The 20030-nt window shown below is 36.8% G+C and overlaps 1 protein-coding gene across 7 annotated transcripts in view; it reads right to left on the bottom strand.

Annotated features, from left to right (window-relative positions):
* HOOK3 (hook microtubule tethering protein 3) overlaps positions 1–20030 on the bottom strand; it is a 90350-nt gene that overhangs the window by 48966 nt on the left and 21354 nt on the right. For 6 of the 7 annotated variants that reach the window (XM_030470456.1, XM_030470457.1, XM_030470459.1 and 3 more), the window contains exons 3-6: positions 15793–15865; positions 7164–7214; positions 3977–4109; positions 2460–2527 (exon numbers count right to left, since the gene is read on the bottom strand). In XM_030470456.1, coding sequence (XP_030326316.1) covers positions 2460–2527; positions 3977–4109; positions 7164–7214; positions 15793–15865 — 325 coding nt within the window. The remainder of the gene's footprint in view (positions 1–2459; positions 2528–3976; positions 4110–7163; positions 7215–15792; positions 15866–20030) is intronic. The other variant, XM_030470458.1, reaches the window with a different exon arrangement.

Genomic DNA, 20030 nt, shown 5'->3' with positions numbered 1-20030 from the left:
CAAACCTGCACCCAGTACTCAAGGTGGGGCTGCACCAGGGCAGTGTGGGACAGTCACCTCCCTCAACCAGCTAGCTATGCTGTGCTTGATGCACCCCAGGACACAGTTGGCCTGTTTGGCTACCAGGGCACACTGCTGACTCATTCAACTTGCCATTAACCCAAACCCCTGGACCTCCTTCTGCAGGGCTGCTCTCCAGCTTCTCATCCTCTGTATGTATAAGGATTACCTCATCTGAAGTGGAGAATCCAGCACTTGCTCCTGTTAAATTTCATACAGTGGTGATTGCCCAACTCCTAAGACTATCTAGATCACTCTGTAAGGTCGCTCTGCCCTTGAGGGAGTGCACAGCTGCTCTTAGGTTAGTATCACCAGCAAACTGCCTTAATTTGATTGTAAATTTGATTCCTGTGTCCAGATTATTTAGTAAAACATTAAACAGCAGTGACCCTAAAATCACTCCTGTGGAGCACCATTGCTGATGGCCACCAGCCTGATGTAAACACCATTTATTATAACTCTTTGAGCCCAACTCACCAGTAAATGCTCACCCCTACGCATTATGGACTCATCTAAATGTATGATGGACATTTTGTCCAGAAGGATACTGTGAGAGACAGTATCAAAACCTTTGCTAAAATCCAAAACCACCCACATCTACTGGCTTCCCTTGGTCAACTAGATGGGTGACCCTGTCAAAAAAGGAAATTAAGTTAGTTAAGCAGAACTTTTTCCTCATGAACCCCTGTTGGCTAGGACCAATGACTGCTTGACTCTCTCATGTTTTTCAGTAAATCCCAGAATAACCTTCTCCGTAATTTTGCCAGGCACTGAAGTGAGACAGGCCTGTAATTACTAGGGTCTTCCTTTTTTTCCTTCTTGAAAATTGGGACCTTTGCCAGCCTCCAGTTAACTGGGACCTCTGCAGACTTACAAGATCACTGAAAAATAATGGAGGTAGGTCCCGCTCTACAAGTTTGAGACACTTTCTGACCTCTTTGTTAAGCACCCAAGATGCTCCTCATTTGGTTTGGAATGCATTGGATTTCTAAGCAGCGTGGAAGGTAGCATTAAAATCACTCAGAACTGCATCAGTACCTGAATAGTAAGCTTTTTGATTCACTGAGTTTCAAAAATCTGCTTCAGATGAACATACCCCCATCTTGATTTCTCCCCACTTCTACTCCTCAGCTCTGAGAAAGGGCACAAACACTAAACAAGTCAATGCCTACTCATTAAATATCGAAAATTGTGGGCTGCTTCAGATCTGGATATTTTATGAAATGAAGGAGGTTTTCACAAAAAAATAAACCAGGAGATTTTCAACAAAAAGAGGAAGGATAAGAGAAGGTTTTCTATTTTAAGCCAGGACAGAAAAAAGTGATGCTGAAAGTTGGGTTTAATAAAAGACTACATTATGAAAATCCATCACAGCATTGTATTAGTTAGGAAGAATGCTAAAGTAAAATATCCCAAAACTCAAGCAAACTGGTGCTTGCAGCATTGACTGGAAATGACTCAGCATAAGGATTCTTTCAATGCTCATTTCAAAAGTCCTCTCTCCAGTGTGATAGATAGCAGTCCACACAGACCACAGCATGTACAACTGCAAGGATACAGCACTGGTCAAAGCGATAACAAGGGATGAGGTCCATGCAGGCTCATGGGCACCTTTATATTCAGACATTACAGAAGAGTGAAATTGCTCTAGTGGTCAATGTGGGCTTTAGTTTGTCTTCTTCAGGTCCAAAGAAATGGGATTACACAGATTTCCTGCTTTCCTTCAGTTGCCTGCCCTGCAGCAAACCTTCACCTATGAAGACTTATAGGCACTTATAGGCACTTCGACCTCCTAAAAAGTCACACGGGGACTTCATAGCTGTAGTGGTTTAATTTTCACGGTGGTTTTGATTTACTACTGAACAGCACTTTTACAAAATACACTGCAGTATACTTACTAACTTGAAAAAAAATATTAGCACAAATAACTTCATTAGCCTGCTCATAAAAGTACAGCTGATAAAAGAATTCCATCCATTTCTCCTTCTTTTCACTTGTCCAGAAAAAAAAAAAAGTAAATAAAATTAACAGTTCATGGAGTTTTGCAATTTCAAGGTACAAATTTTGAAGAAATTCTAGAGTATTTAGTTACTCGTATAATAAGAGCAGTCTAGTGCACTTCAGGAGTCACAGGGTGGGAAAGGTAAAGGAAAGGAAACTCAGTAACAAAAATATCTAGAAGTTTCAATCTTCTAGATTTAAAGAAAAGTGGGACATTCAATCAAAGTTCCTTGACATAAAGCAAGCTTTTCTAAGCAAAATTAAATTTTTTTTTCTTTAAATGTAAAATGGCAAAATCTATGCCCATTATTTTCTTTACTTCCAACTAAGTTTTTCCACAGTGTAAAAAAGCAGGCTGAAAGGCTGAACTTTTATACTCTGTAGGCATCCGAGCATACCTCTTGAATGGCTGTCATGACAACGTGTTGAACCGATTCTTCCATCATCATTATGGTCTGGATGTACTCTGAAAATAAGAGCATTCTGAAATGTTACTATTGAAACTCAAGTCACACAGATCATGAGGTCAGAAGCTGCATCCTTCCTACAAAATGATGTGTCACAGATGACACTGAAAGGCATAACCATCAGTCAAATCCCACCCCAACAAACTTAGTTAAGAATTTATCAGAAGTCTATTCGGCATAAATCCAGGCTCATTGGAACTTTGCATCAATGAAAAAAAGTGCATGATTGTCATCCATTTTTTTCCTCCTGGCATCTCACACTTCTGAAATAACTACTTATAACTCATTTTCTCACCTTGTTCCCAAACTATTCAGGCTATACAAGTACACAATCCACGCATAGGCTGTCCTTTTCCGTAAGTTTAACAATAATGTCCTGCCTTCCTACGGCATCCTCAATTCAAGGTATTTTTTTATACGTTCTTGGTTTCTGTTCTTATTTCTGTGCTGTATCACAAATAAGTCCCTTTTACTTTTTCATTCCTGAGAAAACTGAAAAGGGGAAACTAGCTATAAAAGCTAAAATGGGCCATGCAAGAGAAGACAAAAGGCCTGGAACTCTGGTTGTCATTTTGACAGAAAGGAAACCAAAATGAGTTAAATTAGGAACGGACAGATATTTGATGTGACTTTAATGTAAATAGAGTAAGCAGGGTTTTATTTACCTACACATGTATTTTATAAACATGTTACTATGCTTCCTGTTTTAAATGTTAAGAATAAATAGCTGTAGTTGCTTTGTTACCTTAACCTGGCTTGAATTTAGGTTACCTGCCCTGTAATTTAGGGCAACTGGGTAACTATAAGATAAGCTGCACCCAAGGCAACTTTAGGGCAGGAGATTTGGGACACTTCAACAAGCATCTCCATTGTTCATCACATTCGCTGTGGCACCTGCAGGAAAAATAAATGGGTCCCTGTTTTACCTGGGCGGGTCAGAAAGACAGTGAGTGCCATGGGAGTCAAGAGAGGTAGAAGTCTCTTTTCAGTGACTGCTGAAGTGGGATTCAATCGCCTAACAGATGCCTCGACTGATATTTTGGATTCCTTTAAGGTAGCATGCTTGGTCTTCAGCTGCTGCCCAGAGGGCATGGTTGCCAACATTACTCTTTCTTATTTGTCAATCCCATGCAAAAGTCTCAGAAACTACAACAACCTAGATCACATCTTCAGACCAATCCTCAGTCATACTGATGGTTCAGCAAACAAAAACTGAAAATATGTACATTGGAAGCAAAACCAGTTGCACAGTTTGAGACTCCAAAAGTAGTGAAGCTTACAACAAAACAACAGTTATTAAATGTAGGACAAAATAATGTCACCACTGAAAAAAATACATTTGTCTCTGACAGCAACCTGAGAGATATAATTTTTCCCCTAAGTATTCACACAACGACCTGGATTTTCATTCACTGGCTGGGAGAAAACATGCTTTCAAAATTTAATACCTTGCTTCTGTTCACAATTCACAGCGCATCCCAAAATAAGCTGAAGCATTCTTCCAAGCTCCGCAGCATCAGCATGCTCTCCGATCAGGTTAACATCAGGAAGGGTGAAGTCATTAATCTGTTGCCCTAGAATCTGTGTAAAAACCCAGTACATACATGACTGTATCACTACACATATACATACATAAACTTCAAAATACAAAGATGATTCAGAAGCAACAAGAGCAGTTCGCTCATACTTTAACAGAGTTTTCAATCCACCTTTAAAACTGCCTAATACCTAACATCTAAATATTAAACCATGCTGCTTGACAGGACTAATATTTGGGAGAACACAAACCCAACTGTTTCAACTAATGAGCATCTATTAGTTTCAAACTTAGCAAGATTCTTTTCTTCAGAAAAGAAAGGTAACAAAGGCAGGCTTCCATGGTGATCAACAGCACATGGATAATCAGATTTTTTTTAAAGCATTCCATTAAAAAGAAATCTATCACCTAAAAACACATTATGATGCACAAAATATTATACATAAGTCTCACATTTCTTACCACTAAAAAGACAGATTGAAATATTGCACTTGCACAATACATGTGTCTAGCACTGATGGATGACAAAAATAAGACATTAAAAACTCAATTACTTGGCCTCACACTTTTAGAAAATTTAAGGATATGTAGCAAGTCTCAGAGCTATAAAAGCTAGTTCCATGGAAGAGAACTTGACATAGTAGTACAATACATAATTAAACAGCCCACATGCAGGGAAAAAAAAACCCAACCCAAAACCAAAGACCACACAAAACAAAACAAAAAAATCCCCCATGTGACTTACAATTAATGTAATCTTATTTATAATTAAGAAGGATTTACATTAATGATTGTCAGTAGAAGGAATTAAACAATTCTGCCAAATTGTTCATAAAGAGCTTTCAGGGGGCTGAAAATATGAATATGAAATATGGAATTAAACACAGCTCTGACACATTAATTGCAGATAAAGAGAAACTGTCACTTCTTAAGCAGGGTGCAGTAAAGAAACAAAGACTGTGGAGGCAATCAGTCATTTGTTTGCTGGAAGCCCTTTTTCATGTTAATACTCAAGAAAAACAGTAAATTAGGTAAAGATATTTGTGAAAAACACTTAACTGAGGTATATGAAGAATACATGGAAATCAAGCCATTCAAAAGTTTTCCAGGGTTGGGCTTTATGGAATTGTTGTAGTTGAGTTTGTTCTTGTTTTAGTTACTGTTTTTTCTATTGCAGCATTATTTTTTTAACAGCTTTCCAACTGACCACCAACCCTACTAAAAATCTCTGTATACTTTAAAGGACCCAGATTCATTCTTGTTGGAATAGACTTCCTTTAGGTCATTCTAATGAGAGTATGAATGCATCAAGCACAATGGAAAACACTACCATTGTATATATACTGCTATAATACAGTAAACCACAATATTCTTTGAATTATACAAATCTGATGTTTATATATGCTGTAGTTGCTGAATTTCTTTCAAAATCAATGCCAGATTTAAATTAATAATACTTCATAGTTACTGATAATATAATTGCTGTTAAAGAAAGCTGAAGGGAAGAGGCATATCAGCAGGCACTATGAAGAAGCCAAGGATGTGAAGGATTTTGAAATTGAGGATTTTGAAGTAAATAAAAGATATAATTTTAGTTCAACAAAAAAAAAAAAAGAAATATGAAAACTATAGACTCTGCAATAAATATCTTGAGATGAAAAAGAGCATGATCTTCCTTTTAAAAAAAATAAATATGAAAGACCTTTAAAAAAAAAAAATGTTAGTTTCAATTCCAGAGCTTAGAGTTCTGTAGCAAGATTATTGGGGCATAACAAAGTGTGCAAGCTATAAATAGATAACTTTATCTTCTTGTTCTACCATACTATAATTGACAAAGACAGCAACGTAGGACAGCTATTGAAAAACTGTTCTCCTGAATGCAACAGAAATTTCTGAAGATTAACGAAATTAGCATATGCACTTTTCAAAGGCTTTTAGCTACATCAGGTAAAATCCATATACATTCACATCTATATTTCTGTAGAAGATGACTGCTAGGAGAGGGAATGAGGTTGAGGAAAACATAACCAAGATTCATAGCAGAATCCAGGTCATCCCCATTATCACCACAAGCATTGCCTCAACAGAAAAAAAAACAAAAACAAAACCCAAATCAACATCCAGTCAAACTTACAAATGTGCATTGTCTTTGCAGAACTTAATCAGCTTGAAACAGCTCAAATTTTGCTTAGTAGTAAAGTTTTCACCACAGAAACTTAATCAGCATACATACTAAATAGCCGAAAAGAGGCTGGCATCACTTTGTCATAAAAATACTAATTTTCTATAATAAAAAAACCTCACTTTTTTCTTTCTAGAATGTCAATTATAACCATCTTGCTTTACCATCAATTTTCAAAATTTATTTCAGCTTATGAGTTTAACTTTTTCTTTCTAAAAATCTATTCCTTTTTGAAGACTTCAGTTTGTTAACAAACACCTGCCTCTCCAAAGTATTTATGACAAGCTAGTATTTTGAAACAGGCAATGTCCAGAACATACATATTATGGATTTTATGCTGCAGCCTGTACAGATCAATTTGCCTCAAAACATCACTGAAACTAAAAGCATATTTCAGCTGAAGATTCATCACTGAAAAAAATACTGTATTGTATCTCCTCCAGAGTGGTTCAATTCTGAGTTTGCTCAATAGTCTAAGAGGGAATGCCAAGGGCAGACTTCAATATCTCAGGATTAAAACATTTCATTGAAAATTTTAATGTGGGGAAAGGCTAAAAACGCTCTTTAGTCTCTCAAGGTAAAAAAAAGGAGAGCAGCAGTCTTTAGCTGGAGTCGGGGAGAGAGAGATGAAAATCAAACATAGATCCATCATTGGAATGTAGTCAGCAAAGACCTCTACTATTTGTATGACAGAATTTGCACATCAGACTCCTCTGGAAGCTCTGAGTATTCAATAAAGTAGGTGAGAAGTTCTACAGAAGGCTAACACTTGAGAATAGGCCACGAAACACTCCGTATGCCAAATACTTTGCAAGAAAAAGTCATAATTTAATCAGCAGAATATAATCTACGTTAAACGGGTTAGCTACATAACTAAAAAGGAATTTAGATGTAGATTACCTAAAATGGTTCTTACCTCATGGTTGTAATCCAATATTCCTTTCAAAATTTTCTTCAGGTTGCTTACCTATTTGACAGGAAGAAGAAGGAAATACGATAAATGCATGGAATAAATTACAGAGAAATGATCAAAAAGTAGGCAATCACAGAAGAATCATACAAAAGAATCATACACCTATTTGCACAATGAAACTTTCTGTTTGGGCAGTTTAATTAGAATCATCAAAGTTATGAGATGGTCCCTTATGATCAGACTCCAGACCTGATTACAAATCTCTGTTAATTGACAGAACCCATTTAAATTTATGAAAAACATCACATTGTCTTGGATAGGCTTTAGATCAGACTCTAAACATGAATCTTTTTGGAGTACTTATATATCTTAGGATTATTTTTATACTAGAAGTTAAAACATTCTTTTCCTCCTTTCTTTTCTTAAAGTATCCTAGTGATCTACTTTTTGCAGAGATGAACCTCTTCTCCCAAACCAATACCAGCTATTGCTCAACATCCTCCTTTATTCCCAGCCTATGTAAGCTTAATTTATTAACCTTCTCATTAATTATTCCTCTTCGCTCTTTCGTTTTTGTTTGTGCCTGTCCCTGTGTCATGCCACCCTCACCCCCAGTTCTTTACAACTGAATGTCTGTCTTAGAGTATCAGGGCAAAATTCACATTTCTCAGTGATGCTTTCACTGCTATACAAAGACAGTTTCTGTTCACTTGCATAACCAATGCCATCCATTAGGTGCCTCCTGCTGTATGAAATCTATGCCACACTTCTCTAGTATTGAGTACTGCTCTCCTTCTGGCGAAAATCTATTTACATCAAGTCTCTGAGAGAGAGAGTGCTTTTAAAATTATAAAAATGCCCAACAGATTCCATAAGTGATATTTAGGAAAACAAATCATCTTTTGCTGAAAGTAACTAGTTACAGATTCCCACCAATTAATGACCAAGTATTTAAGCAAGGAACGTAGATAACAGTAGCAATTGCACTATTATCTCCTGAGACAGAGGAGTAGCCGAGGAAACTGGGCTTGTTTAGTCTGGAGAAACAGAGGCTGAGGAGAGATCTTATTCACGCTCTACAGCTACCTGAAAGAAGATTGTAGCAACGTGGGTTTGGTCTCTTTTTCCAAGTAGCATACAATAGGACACAAGGAAATCGCCTTGAGCTCTGCCAGGGAAGATTTAGATTGGATACTGGGAAAAATTTCTTCACTGAAAAGGTTATCAAGCACTGGAACAGGCTGCAAAAGACATTTAGATTTGGCATTTTGGGACATGGTTTACAGTAACAGACTTAGTATTGTTAAAGTTAATGGTTGGACTCTTAAGGGTCCTTATTTACTATGAAATTAAGGGTCCTTTCCAACCTATGATATCATCATTCTATGAAGTCTATAAACAGGTTCTGCAAAGATTGAACCTGAATGAATTAGGATTCACAAAGCGCTGCTGCTACAACAGCCACAGCAGCAAAATGTGGAACTATAATGAAGGGAGAGCAAAAACTCTCAAGTCCTAACTGTCTTTAAAGCCCACAGTAACTTCTATAGTCTCAATTACATTCCAAAAATACCTAGCTGGGAGATTCTGTCCACTGACAGAAGTAATGAATCTTCCAAAAAATCTCAGGAAACACTTCAGAAAACAGTTAGGAAACATGATACTGAAATCCAGGGTGAAACTCAAAACAGCCACTGGACAAAAGGAGGTGGTGAAAGCATGATGCGGTCTCTTTTCTAAGAGAAACTCAAGAAGTTTAGGCTACACACACACTAAAAGATTTAGCCATGAAATCCAAAGTCATACTGATCTGATTTTCTCATTCCTATTAATCCACTCCCTTTTGGAAACAAGTGGGAAAAGCTGACCTCTTATTAAGGTATAAGAACATCCTGACTATCTTCATAATCACTGAACTTTAAGTCATACAAGAAACAAAAATTCACCTGGACTTAAAAAGTGACACATCAAATATTCTGACAACCTAGAATGAGAGATGGAGATGCTACATAATAGCACATATATAACATATACTGTCCCTCCCATAACAGCATAGTAATTAGTTTGAGGTTTACACCTTCTACTCCAAAACACATGCTATTTCTGTAATATTACACATTACACCTCTGCCCAAAAGCAATAGCCACCACCACTCAAAGGCTATGCACAATCATAACCAAAGTCTGCAACAGACTTAAGAATTTAAAGAAATGTAAATAATTTTATTTTGATGTCAAATCACCACAAAGAATACTGAACTGATTGGAATGTAATTTTCAAACTTGATTCATTAAAATCTTCCGGTTTGCAGTTTACCTGAGTCTGCTGCGGAAAGTGCCACAGAAATGCAAAGGCCATGTTGCAGAATTTAAATCCAGTTTACCGATGAGAATATTGTGAGAAACCTTGAACTTGAAGATAATCCCCAAAAATGAGAAATAAAGTGGAAGATACCCACCTACAAAACACCTCCTTTCCCCTTCCCTTGTAAGCATTGTTTGAATTAAAATCCTCTAAACACGAAGAGTCATATTCCTCCATAAAACTTTTACAAAGCTTAGTTAGATTTGAGATGCTGGAACAAAATCAATATTGATCAAAATGTGCCATCAAAATTAACATATAGGGCAGCATCCTTGGAAAAAGAAAACAGCAAACAAACTGAAAAAAAAATTTACAAAAATCTTGTCTTTAAGGTCCTAATTTATTCCACTTAGTACTGCTGTTTTATTCCAAACAGCAAACGTGTAATGTTTTATTCCAAACAGCAATACTAAGATAACTTGCTTTCAAGAGTTAACTGTACCATCTTTTTATTTGGCACACAATCAGAAAATTGTAAGGCTAAATCAGCTTCTTTATAGACTGGTTTAAACTCAATGATCTTCAGTATTATTCAGAGGGTTCTTGATTTTTTTCTTTAGCTCATCTGCAGTGAGTACACTTAGATGGTTCTACTGCCACTGGCAGAGAATCATCATGGGGAAGCTACTACAAATGTTTTCTATTTTGAGATTCAATTCAGTAAGTCCAACAACATTTGCCAGGTTATAGCATAAGTTCTTAAAAGGATGACTTTAGACAAATGAAAATTAAGAACAGCACAAGAAAGTGTTGAAGACAACAAATTACATCAGAATTCTAAATCACAGCAAGTGATGGTTGTTCAAAATCTAACTATAACTGGTTAAGAAAGAGCATTAAATCATTGTCATGGTTTAAGCCCAACTGGTAACTCAGAACCACAATGATAGAACACAACAGATAGAATTTCCAGTATTAATCATGACTATAAATCACTGTACCATCCTTTGGAGATCAGCCCATGATCACACGGGATGCTTATTCATTTGCATCAGCAACCTGATTTCCTTCTTTCTCTTAAAAACAAGAAACACTCTCTTCCCAATCCCTTCCACATCCATTCCCTGCACCCAGACCTTTGTCAGATGAGACAGAAAACTTACAGAGGGGACAAGGGGGGGCAGAAATAGTGGCAACTATGCTTTATTTCACTTCAAAAGCTGTTACAACTCACAATAGATGTATTACTAAATATTTCTAGAATAGATGAATCTCTATTCATTTTCAACCTCTTTTCCATCTCTCATTTCATGGTTTATTTCCCCAATCTCACATTACCAAGGGGAGGACATCTGCTTTCAACTAATGCATGCACAAAGGGAACCTGCATGTTATCATTCATTCTTTGAACACCTAAATTTCACTAATATCCATATAGAGCTGTGTGGATGTTCCTTATGTTGAATGACCATTACCCTCTCAGTTTACAACCATCTTGGCTGTAGTACAGTACTACATAGTTAACACACACTGTTCAGTATAAGACTGACCCTTATTACACAGCATTAACTTGATAAACTGACTGGAATGAAAGGAGACATGATGTGCCCTGGGTTACTGAAGGCAACACATGATCTGTCAACACCATACGACTTTGATCTTTTCTCCTGTTGTTCCCCCCCCCGCCCCGTCATATGAAATCTCTGTTTGTATTTAATTACAATTTACTCACTGGTTGCAAACTGAGGGTCTGTAAGGGTAGTCTGTCTAGATTTCATTTTTTATAAATATACTTGAGCAACAAAAGGAAAGCCTGATGAAGTGGGGAGTTGAGATGCCCTTAAGCTTCTGATTGCTGTCAAAAAGAGAACATGGATTATCTAACCTCTTGTTTTCTCTCACACATTATGACAGCCAGTCCCCAATTTTGCATTTATCCTTATATCACATGTATGACTGAAATCCTGTCTGTGCTGAAGACTCTGTATAAATTGACTCATCCTTGTACATTTCAGGTCCTGACATGTCTGAATGGGAACCCCAATGTTCTGACATGCTGTTCAGTAGTTATCTTCCCTGGATAATTACATACAGATCTATTTCCCTTCACACAAATTATAATTAAGAACCTTATAGCTTCTGGAAGTGTTGCCAGGGCAAACTTGCAAGTGGTGAGAGAATTCTTAATCAATCAGCTTCAGGTATTTCATTAAGGTACATATTCTTTCCAGCTGCACTTAAAAGCAGGGGCCGGGAAGGGAGGAAGAGTGTGCATGCATTGTTCCCACCACACACATTGGGTTTCTGCTCTAAACTGCATTCTGTGGGAACCTCTTTCTTCACCAATTATAAATGGACCCTAGAGAAAGGTTATACCACTAGCTTTGGGGGTTAACCCTTTCCAACCTTCCAACCTGTCTTCTGCAAAAATAAATCCCTAAATGAACAGATGCAGAAAATTCTTTAAGTTAAATCACAAGGAAAAAAAATATAAATTAAGTGTGCTCTGAACACAGAGAGCATTCTCACATCAAACTTGTATTTGGAGACATTGTTGACTTAGGAATTAAAGGTATACAGAAGCAGAATGAAATGTATCAGTTTCTAATTATCTTTTTTACAGAAATGAATGCTGGCTTACAACACACGTATAATCTCTGCTTCTCACTTGCAGAAAAACATCTATATGACAAGCTCCCACCCTTATTAGAAAAAAAACAAAAAGAACACAAAAAACCCCCCACAACAAAAACAAAACCAAACCAAAAAAAAAACCCCACCACCGAACACAAACAAAAAAAAACCCCAACAACCAAACAAACCCAAACCAAACCAAAAACAACTCTCTAAAAGGCTGCTTATGAATAAGTGCTCCTTTCACTTGCAAAGGAACAAGAAAGTAGCAGAAAGATACTGCACACTGAAAACTAGCTTCCACTATTCAACAAGTCAACCCAGCTTGTACCGTGAAGGAATTCAGAACAAACATACCTGTACTACTGCAGGGAGTCAAAATTAATTCTCAAAAATCATGTTTGTTTACTCAGATTACAGCACTAAGTAGTCTATGCTCTAATTTCAGTGGTTATTCTATTTTGCAATATTGTACCAAACACAAAGCATTCAAACTGTACTAGTTGCAGAGAGTCTAGTGGCTCCTATTGTTTGAATGTCCTGTTCAGTCATGGAACAAAATGGAACAGCTTCCTACCATAAACATCAATAAAACTGTACTTAAAACTGAGACTGTAGTCTGAATACCAAAGCAAGAAGTCCAGAAAAAAAAAAAAGCCAGAAATCAAGCTGACAATATATTTCCTTCCTTTCCCAAGGTAGGTATGACTATACTGAACGCAAGGGGAAAAAAAAAACCTATTTTTATACCATCACTCAGACAGTCAACAACTTATTCTGTAACTGCCAGAATTGACATGTGTATTTCAAAATCCTTAACTGTTCAAATTTTTGTTCTATTACTAGTATTCCTGTACTAATCTTGTTTCCTGATCAGGGAATTTCATTCCCGCAGAATTCTGGCAACAGAATTATTTTGTATGCCATCTCCCATTTTTGATTCAATAAAGGCCATTTTATCTTCTTTGGCACTAGTGTGTACACAGTTTGAACTCTGACTATAAAAATGTGCAGTTGTACATCAGGAAATGGGTATGTCTTTGCCCCCCTTTTTTCCCCCCAACCATAAAATTGCAGTTAAGGCAGCATTGAGAGTAGGGGTTTTTGTTGAAGGGAAAACAAACTTCTCTGTAAATGGATGTACGCTATGCCCCAGAAATTTTAACATCAAAAAAGTAAAAACACGTTTCTTCAGTAAACACAACAAAGATCTGGCCAGCTGTAACACAGAATGTTTGCTGAATGCTTCCCACTTTCCAAGTCCCCCGAGTTCTAATATTTCCCTTTTTCTATCCTGTGCGTTGCTCAATCTCTCAAGTCAAGACGACCTGCCCTGAAACCAAGAACAAACATCCCTGTAAATTTATATATTTGTTTTAAACTCGTACAGTAACATGAAAAATATTTTTCGTAAAACTGCATTCCTGCAGTTGTCAGTAAGTGAACTGCTGAAGAAAAAAAAATTGTTTATTCCAATAAAGAGGAATAAACAGGACACCATCCAATTCAAAGTTAACAACTGCACGATTTTCTGAGTATCTCTTTCAGCAGCGGTTAGGAAGGCTGGATCAGGCCTAAACTAACCTCTACCAGGCCCTCCTAACCATTGTTCCACAAAATAGAACTACTTGCACATTACATTTTGGTTTGTTTTTTCTTAACTTCCCCTACTAGATTGGCTCTTTTATGTGGTTCATAACACCAAAAGCTTGCATAAGTGGTGAATACTACACCATATGATATTAGAGGCAAAGGGCAACCATGTTTAGCAACAAGAATGTAATTTAGCTCATTAGCATGACTTGTGAGGTAGTGAGATAACCCAGTAACAATTTCTCATGGTACTTCTTAAAATATGAAGGAAAATCTATATCCTAATTATGGACGAGTACATTTTTTACATTTTAAATCCAGTACCAAAACAATAGAAATGCACCAATTGAAAGCATTCCTACAAACCGATTGGCTGATAAGAGATTTGAACAACTAGAATACTAATAGTGTTAACTCACATATGAAGAAGAGGAACAGTTGGATAGTATAGGATTACTTTCCTGGTTACACAGCAAGAGTTAAAAATATCACATTTGTGCCTTTTAGTATTCTTCATAAAAGGGAAAGTGGTATATAAAAAATTTATACACAAATTTAAAAAAAATAAAGTCTTATGTTGTCATTTACATCGGGGGGGGGGGGGGAAGAGTGACATCAGCAAGAAACTGAAAATCGACCTGATGTTTTTCCAACCTCAATCTCATGAGGAAGCTACCAGATTGCTCAGCTTTTTAGCTTTTTTCAATTTTTTTTTTATTCACACCTGCTAAACCTTAGTATTTGCCAACTGGTGGGAGACATAAAAAAAATTATTCCTCAAGCTCCATATGAAAGATACAGAAGCTACTGCTCTGCTTTCAATCAGCTGCAGTGCTAGTAAAGCAAACAGTTCTCAATTTGTTGTTCTGCAAATTTAACGGCTGTTAAATTCAATATCCCTTAGAGAAAAGCAACAGGAATATTTTAGAGAAAAATAAAACATATCCAGCTGTTCACTTGCAATTCCATATGTTGCTTTGAAAAGCTCATTGAAGTTAACTGGTCTCAAGCAGCAGAACTAAAGATTTTATTTTTTAGGGATGACATCTTTTATTGAGTAGCCAGTCAATATAACCTCATCAATGTACCCACATTTTTGCTGGCAGCCCCAGAAGATAAAACATTCTAAAGCAGCCAAGGCATGCAACCAGCTGGCCAGGCAGCAGAGACCACACTGACAGGTCTGCTAGCCTAGTCAAAACATACATAGCAGCAGCATGATCCATCCTTGTTTCAGGTGGCACTTACTTGTGTGTCCTTTCTATTCAGACAGTGATGTTGATGAGCCTGTAATTACTAGAGCATTTCACAGTTGTAGCCCTTCCCCAAGATGTTCAGAAGAGGTTTTGGTGGCCAGAACAAAATAGTTTTATAGGAAACATGAATTAACAGACAAACCACTATTTTGTTTTCCCAAGGAGTCAGGCTGGAAATGGCAATTTATAAAGTTACATATATTATTCTCTGAACAAAACTGGTCAGAAACTACATTTAAATCTGCATGTACAACTATGTTCTTCAGCCACAGCATTGTAAATTCTATTTAAAAAAACTTAAGGTTTGCAGAGAAAGTACTAGAATACCAAGTGATAACAAATGACCCAGCAAATAGACTGCGGTTAAAAAACATGCTGAGTACAAACAACACAGCAAAAATACAACTTCCTCTCCCAAATGTCAGCTCTGCACAACTACTGAGCAAGTAATAGGAAAAAACACTTTACCATTTTTATTTAAATAAATTGCTTATTATTCTACCATTTTTATGCAACTGCTTCTCAAAGCTGCTTTAATGCTACTTTCTTTTTCATTTAAAAAACCCTTTCACTCAACATTTGACAAACAAAGAGAAGTAATGAATGCACAAAATTTATTTTAATATTTTCTTTTTAAATATTGAAACCAATTTACAAACTCAAAAGATCTTTTTCACTAAACTGTACAGGACTATAAAAACATAAAAACCATAAGTAATTAAAATGGTCTAAAATTCAATACGCTGCACTATAAAGCAAGGTCATAATCTAGAAATATGCTAATATTTAGGTTACATTTTACTAAGAACTGAAATACAGATTTGCAGACAAGCAAAGTCAAATACCTTTAGCCTCCAGTTATCTCCTACTTCTGTTTTGATCCTGTTCAGCCAATTTTCATCAAAGTAAGCTGGATCTCTGAAACATACACACAAAAAAAGTACAGTATTCATTAAAAACAGGTTACAGAAACTGTGATGATGCCATGGTGATCAAGCTCCTATCTCAGGCTGAGGTTAGATGACTACCTCTATATCCTACACATGGCCTGTATATAGTAATTCAGAATGCTGTTATTACTCACTTTTCTAAGGCCTTGCACCCTGCTGACAGTGCAGCTTCATTACTGCGCCATGAGTACCTAATACTTTGGAGGAAGCTGCTGTACTTGGAATGCATTTTGCTGTTTCCCCCCCCTAAGTTTCTCTTCCTCTAATTTAGCAGCTGGTGCTGGAGTGATATTTGCTTGAATTACTTGAATGCATTACAAAAATTACTTTTCTACACAGTATTGATCCCTACTGCTATACACAGCTTATATAACTACTACTAAATGCGAAGCTTGAGAATGAACAATATGTATGTTGGTTTTATACAGTAAGGAGAATTATCAAGTATCACTAAAGTATTTACTACTGAGAACACACTTTACTATTATTTCATCTACTAAACACTGTCAGTTTTTTCAAATCTCTTTACATGGTAACCCTAGACAATTTTTTTCTATCTTCTGCACTTTTGATGAGGCAATGAATAACACCTACTTCTTGTAGAGTGTACTTCTATTTCCAGGAACTTCTTCCCTCTCTTCCTTTTTCTCACAAGCACCTTCCGTAAGTTGCTTCTTCAAGGCAACTCCCAAGACTCTTTTGCCCCCAAGTTCCAAAATGATCTAAAAGGCTAACATTTTCTACTGTTCACTTAAGTCAAATTTTCCTTACATCATACAGAAATTTGCACATGCTATGACTGGAACTAAGGAGAGAGAATGCACTACAAATAACTGGTTTTAAAAGAGTAGGTTAACATAATATAAGGAAAAGCTTATATTACATACAACATTTAAAGTTAATATAATCGGGGGAAGGAAAAAGCAACAAAAAAACCCCAAAAACACCAAACCCAAAAGTTTCTTTTTTGCAATCATAAGTCTCTTAAGAGTCAGTGTGACAGGTCACAGAATTATAGGATCATAGAGTTTCATGTGAAACATTCTAATTTTTTGACTTACACTGCTGCATTTGCCACCAAGTACTATTAGATTCTCTGCTGTATCCTCTACAGATAGAAGGGTTCTGGATTGAGCACTTCATTTAAGGGCAAGATGCTACGAGATTTTTTGGCAAAAGCTCAAGAAAACTATGAATGTGTGTGGAGATTGAAATGACATCTGTATCATGCATGCTGTAAACCAGCAATTTTATCAGTATTTATATTAGAGAACAGACTCCATCTCCCCCAGTGTCTTCTTCACAATATATCAAGGTCTGCAAGCAGCCCATGATACAATACGCAGCAATGGAGAGAGATCACAAACAGCAATGTTTCTCTACTGACATTCAAATAGTTATTTTTACACATTCTGTTACAGATTCTGGTGAAGATTACAGCGTATTTCGTTTCCTCTGACATGGCATCCGCAAACATATAGCTGGAAGAACAGCTTTAATTACTAGTTAAGTTGATGACTCCAAATTACTCCTATTCAAAAACAGTACAGTTCTAGCACAGACGACAGAATCTTAAACTATGAAACAGAAAAAGCATCTCTTATCCAGAGTTTTATCTGACTTTGAAACGGATGTTTTCAAATAGCTTTCAAATGCCCTCTCTGCTCTAAGAATACAGGTAAACCTAAGAAAGAAATTTGATTCAAATATATGTAAGATCTACTGGAGATGAAGGCTCAAGTTTATGTGAAACAAATGGCACTCCTTACAAAAAGTCTTAATTTGCCAAACTTAATCACAACAAAATCATCTGGATAGTAACGAAAAAAACAAGAGTCCAAGCCCCATGTAGCCACAGTTGATTCTATCTGAGGTGTGGAGCTCAAAAAGCACCCTAGTATCTTTCAAATGGGTCTTATAGGAATTGCCAACAGCCAAGTGAGAGCCTTGCTTGCAACAAATTCACAACTACGAAGTATTTATGCAGTCAAGTAAGGAAGCAGGTATGCCTAATCACCTGTGCTTCACCAGAAAAAATGATCAGTGGGACTATCTTAAGGACTATATCTTATCTTTTTAAGGATTGTACTTGATCACTAACATCTTCAGCTGCTTCAAGGCTGCAGTGCCATGACAATACCAAATCTTGACTTAGCATTTTCATTGCAAATCATGAGTCTAACAGCAACATGAGTAAGCATAAACAACAGCTGACCACAAGCAGAATTATATTTGGAATGGCTGGATGGCTAATATTGCATACCCAACTTTCAACAATAAGGGCACCAGCTGAGGAAAACCAACAAGATTTCAGAGTCAGCTCCAACTCACTCCACTTTGGAAGCCTGTACTTCAATAGCAAGTAAGCAGCTTTTCTCAGCTACTACTGCAATAAAAGCAGCACATGGACCAGCAACCGGCCTTCACTGTCTTGATGTAAGTCTCGGGCTACCTAAACCTTTATGTGTCATCAGACACATATCGGGAAGGTCCCGGAGAATTAAAACTAAACTTAGTTTTGTAGTCCTTTCCCAACAGATCTCATTTGGTTTTCTCCTGTTGAAGTATACAAATCTCATGGAAGTATCCAAGGGTCCCATAGCTGATAAGCAATCCACTCAATCATCAACACGTAACAGTGATCAGAATTGTACTAACAATTCTCTTTACAGCACCTCCATGCTGATTACACAGTAATTAGTAGCATATTGCAAAATAAAAAACCCAACAAAACAACCCACTGTACCAGCAATACAAGCAGCAGAAAAGCAACAGGTTGGGTATTACATCATGCAAATGATCATCCTCTTCTCAGCCATAAAACACTTCAGAATCATTCCTGTTATAATTTCATTTCTGTCCTCCAAAGTCCGATCATGGTTCAGAATTAATACCAAGAGCAATTCTTTCTCTATCTATCAAACTAATGGAAATCAAATATGAAATGACAGATTTTTCCACCAGAATTTATACAAACACTTTTTAAAATGGGCTTCCAGACATTAGGTCATCCACAGCCGCCGCTGCGAACAAGTCTCCCTCTGCTGAATCTTTGGGAATCATGATTCTATCACATTCAGGGTTCTTCAACTCCCTTTGTCCATGTCTTTAAGAAAGATGCTGTCATTAACACCGTTTCAAATAGCATGACTTAAGCAAATACGAAAATGTGTGGCGAAGAACTGAGCAGCTGTGACTACAAAACCTAGCAGTTTATTTTCAAGGGGTACTGTGCCAGGCAAGGGCAGCAGAAAACTGATTGGAGCGTCATCATTACCATGAGATGACTTGTTTGAACCAAGCATTTTTAATTCAGTAAGTTCCTGAGCCTAAATCCAAACTCGGACAATCTCTTGCAGAATTATAAAAGTATTTGTATATCACTTGATTGCTGCCTAGCATCTGAATAGTACTGCAGATAACTGGGACTTTTTTTCAGAGCACAAGATACTTACGCTGTTGTTAAGGTTGTTATCACTTCATGTGATGTTGTTTTCAGCAGTGCTCACTTATACCATCTCCATCTTATTTTGTATGCAAATTTTCCTTTATTTAAGCGATCATCTCTCCACATCATAGATGCCAAGAGACAAAAATATTCTTCTGAAGAAAAGCAACCCACAGAGCATGTAGTATAACTCATGATTATTACTCATTTTAACAGTGCTACAGTAAGCTGCTCTGAGAAACGTCTGTTTACAAAAATTTCTCTCCCCCAGTGCTATACAAAAGCACAGCTTTTGTGTTCTGCATGTGTCAAAACATACACAGCCTGCTGCAATGTATAATATAACAAATGAATAATTCATTAAGTGAGGCACAATGCACAGATGACGGATGAAAATATATACCATCTCTTACATTTACCAAGGCCAGTATGACAGATGAAGAAAGAAATAAAACAAGTGGGACACCTTTTACTAAATAGTCTCTGGAGTAGGATGAAAGGAAAATTTAAAATTGTAGCACAAACCAGTGAATTATGCTGTTCTAGGAATACCAATGGACAGTGAAACCAACAGTGACTTCAGCGAAGGCTACCAAAAAAAAAACAAAACAAAACGGAAAAAGAGGATGTAACACAGAAGCAAGCTGTGGCACTTCTATCTGCTCTACACAGCATAAGCTGTATG

Source organism: Strigops habroptila, chromosome Z (assembly GCF_004027225.2).
Source record: "Strigops habroptila isolate Jane chromosome Z, bStrHab1.2.pri, whole genome shotgun sequence".
Taxonomy (NCBI): Eukaryota; Metazoa; Chordata; class Aves; order Psittaciformes; family Psittacidae; genus Strigops; species Strigops habroptila.
Note: the sequence above shows the minus strand (reverse complement) of the source record. Positions and strands in the feature narration are given on the sequence as shown.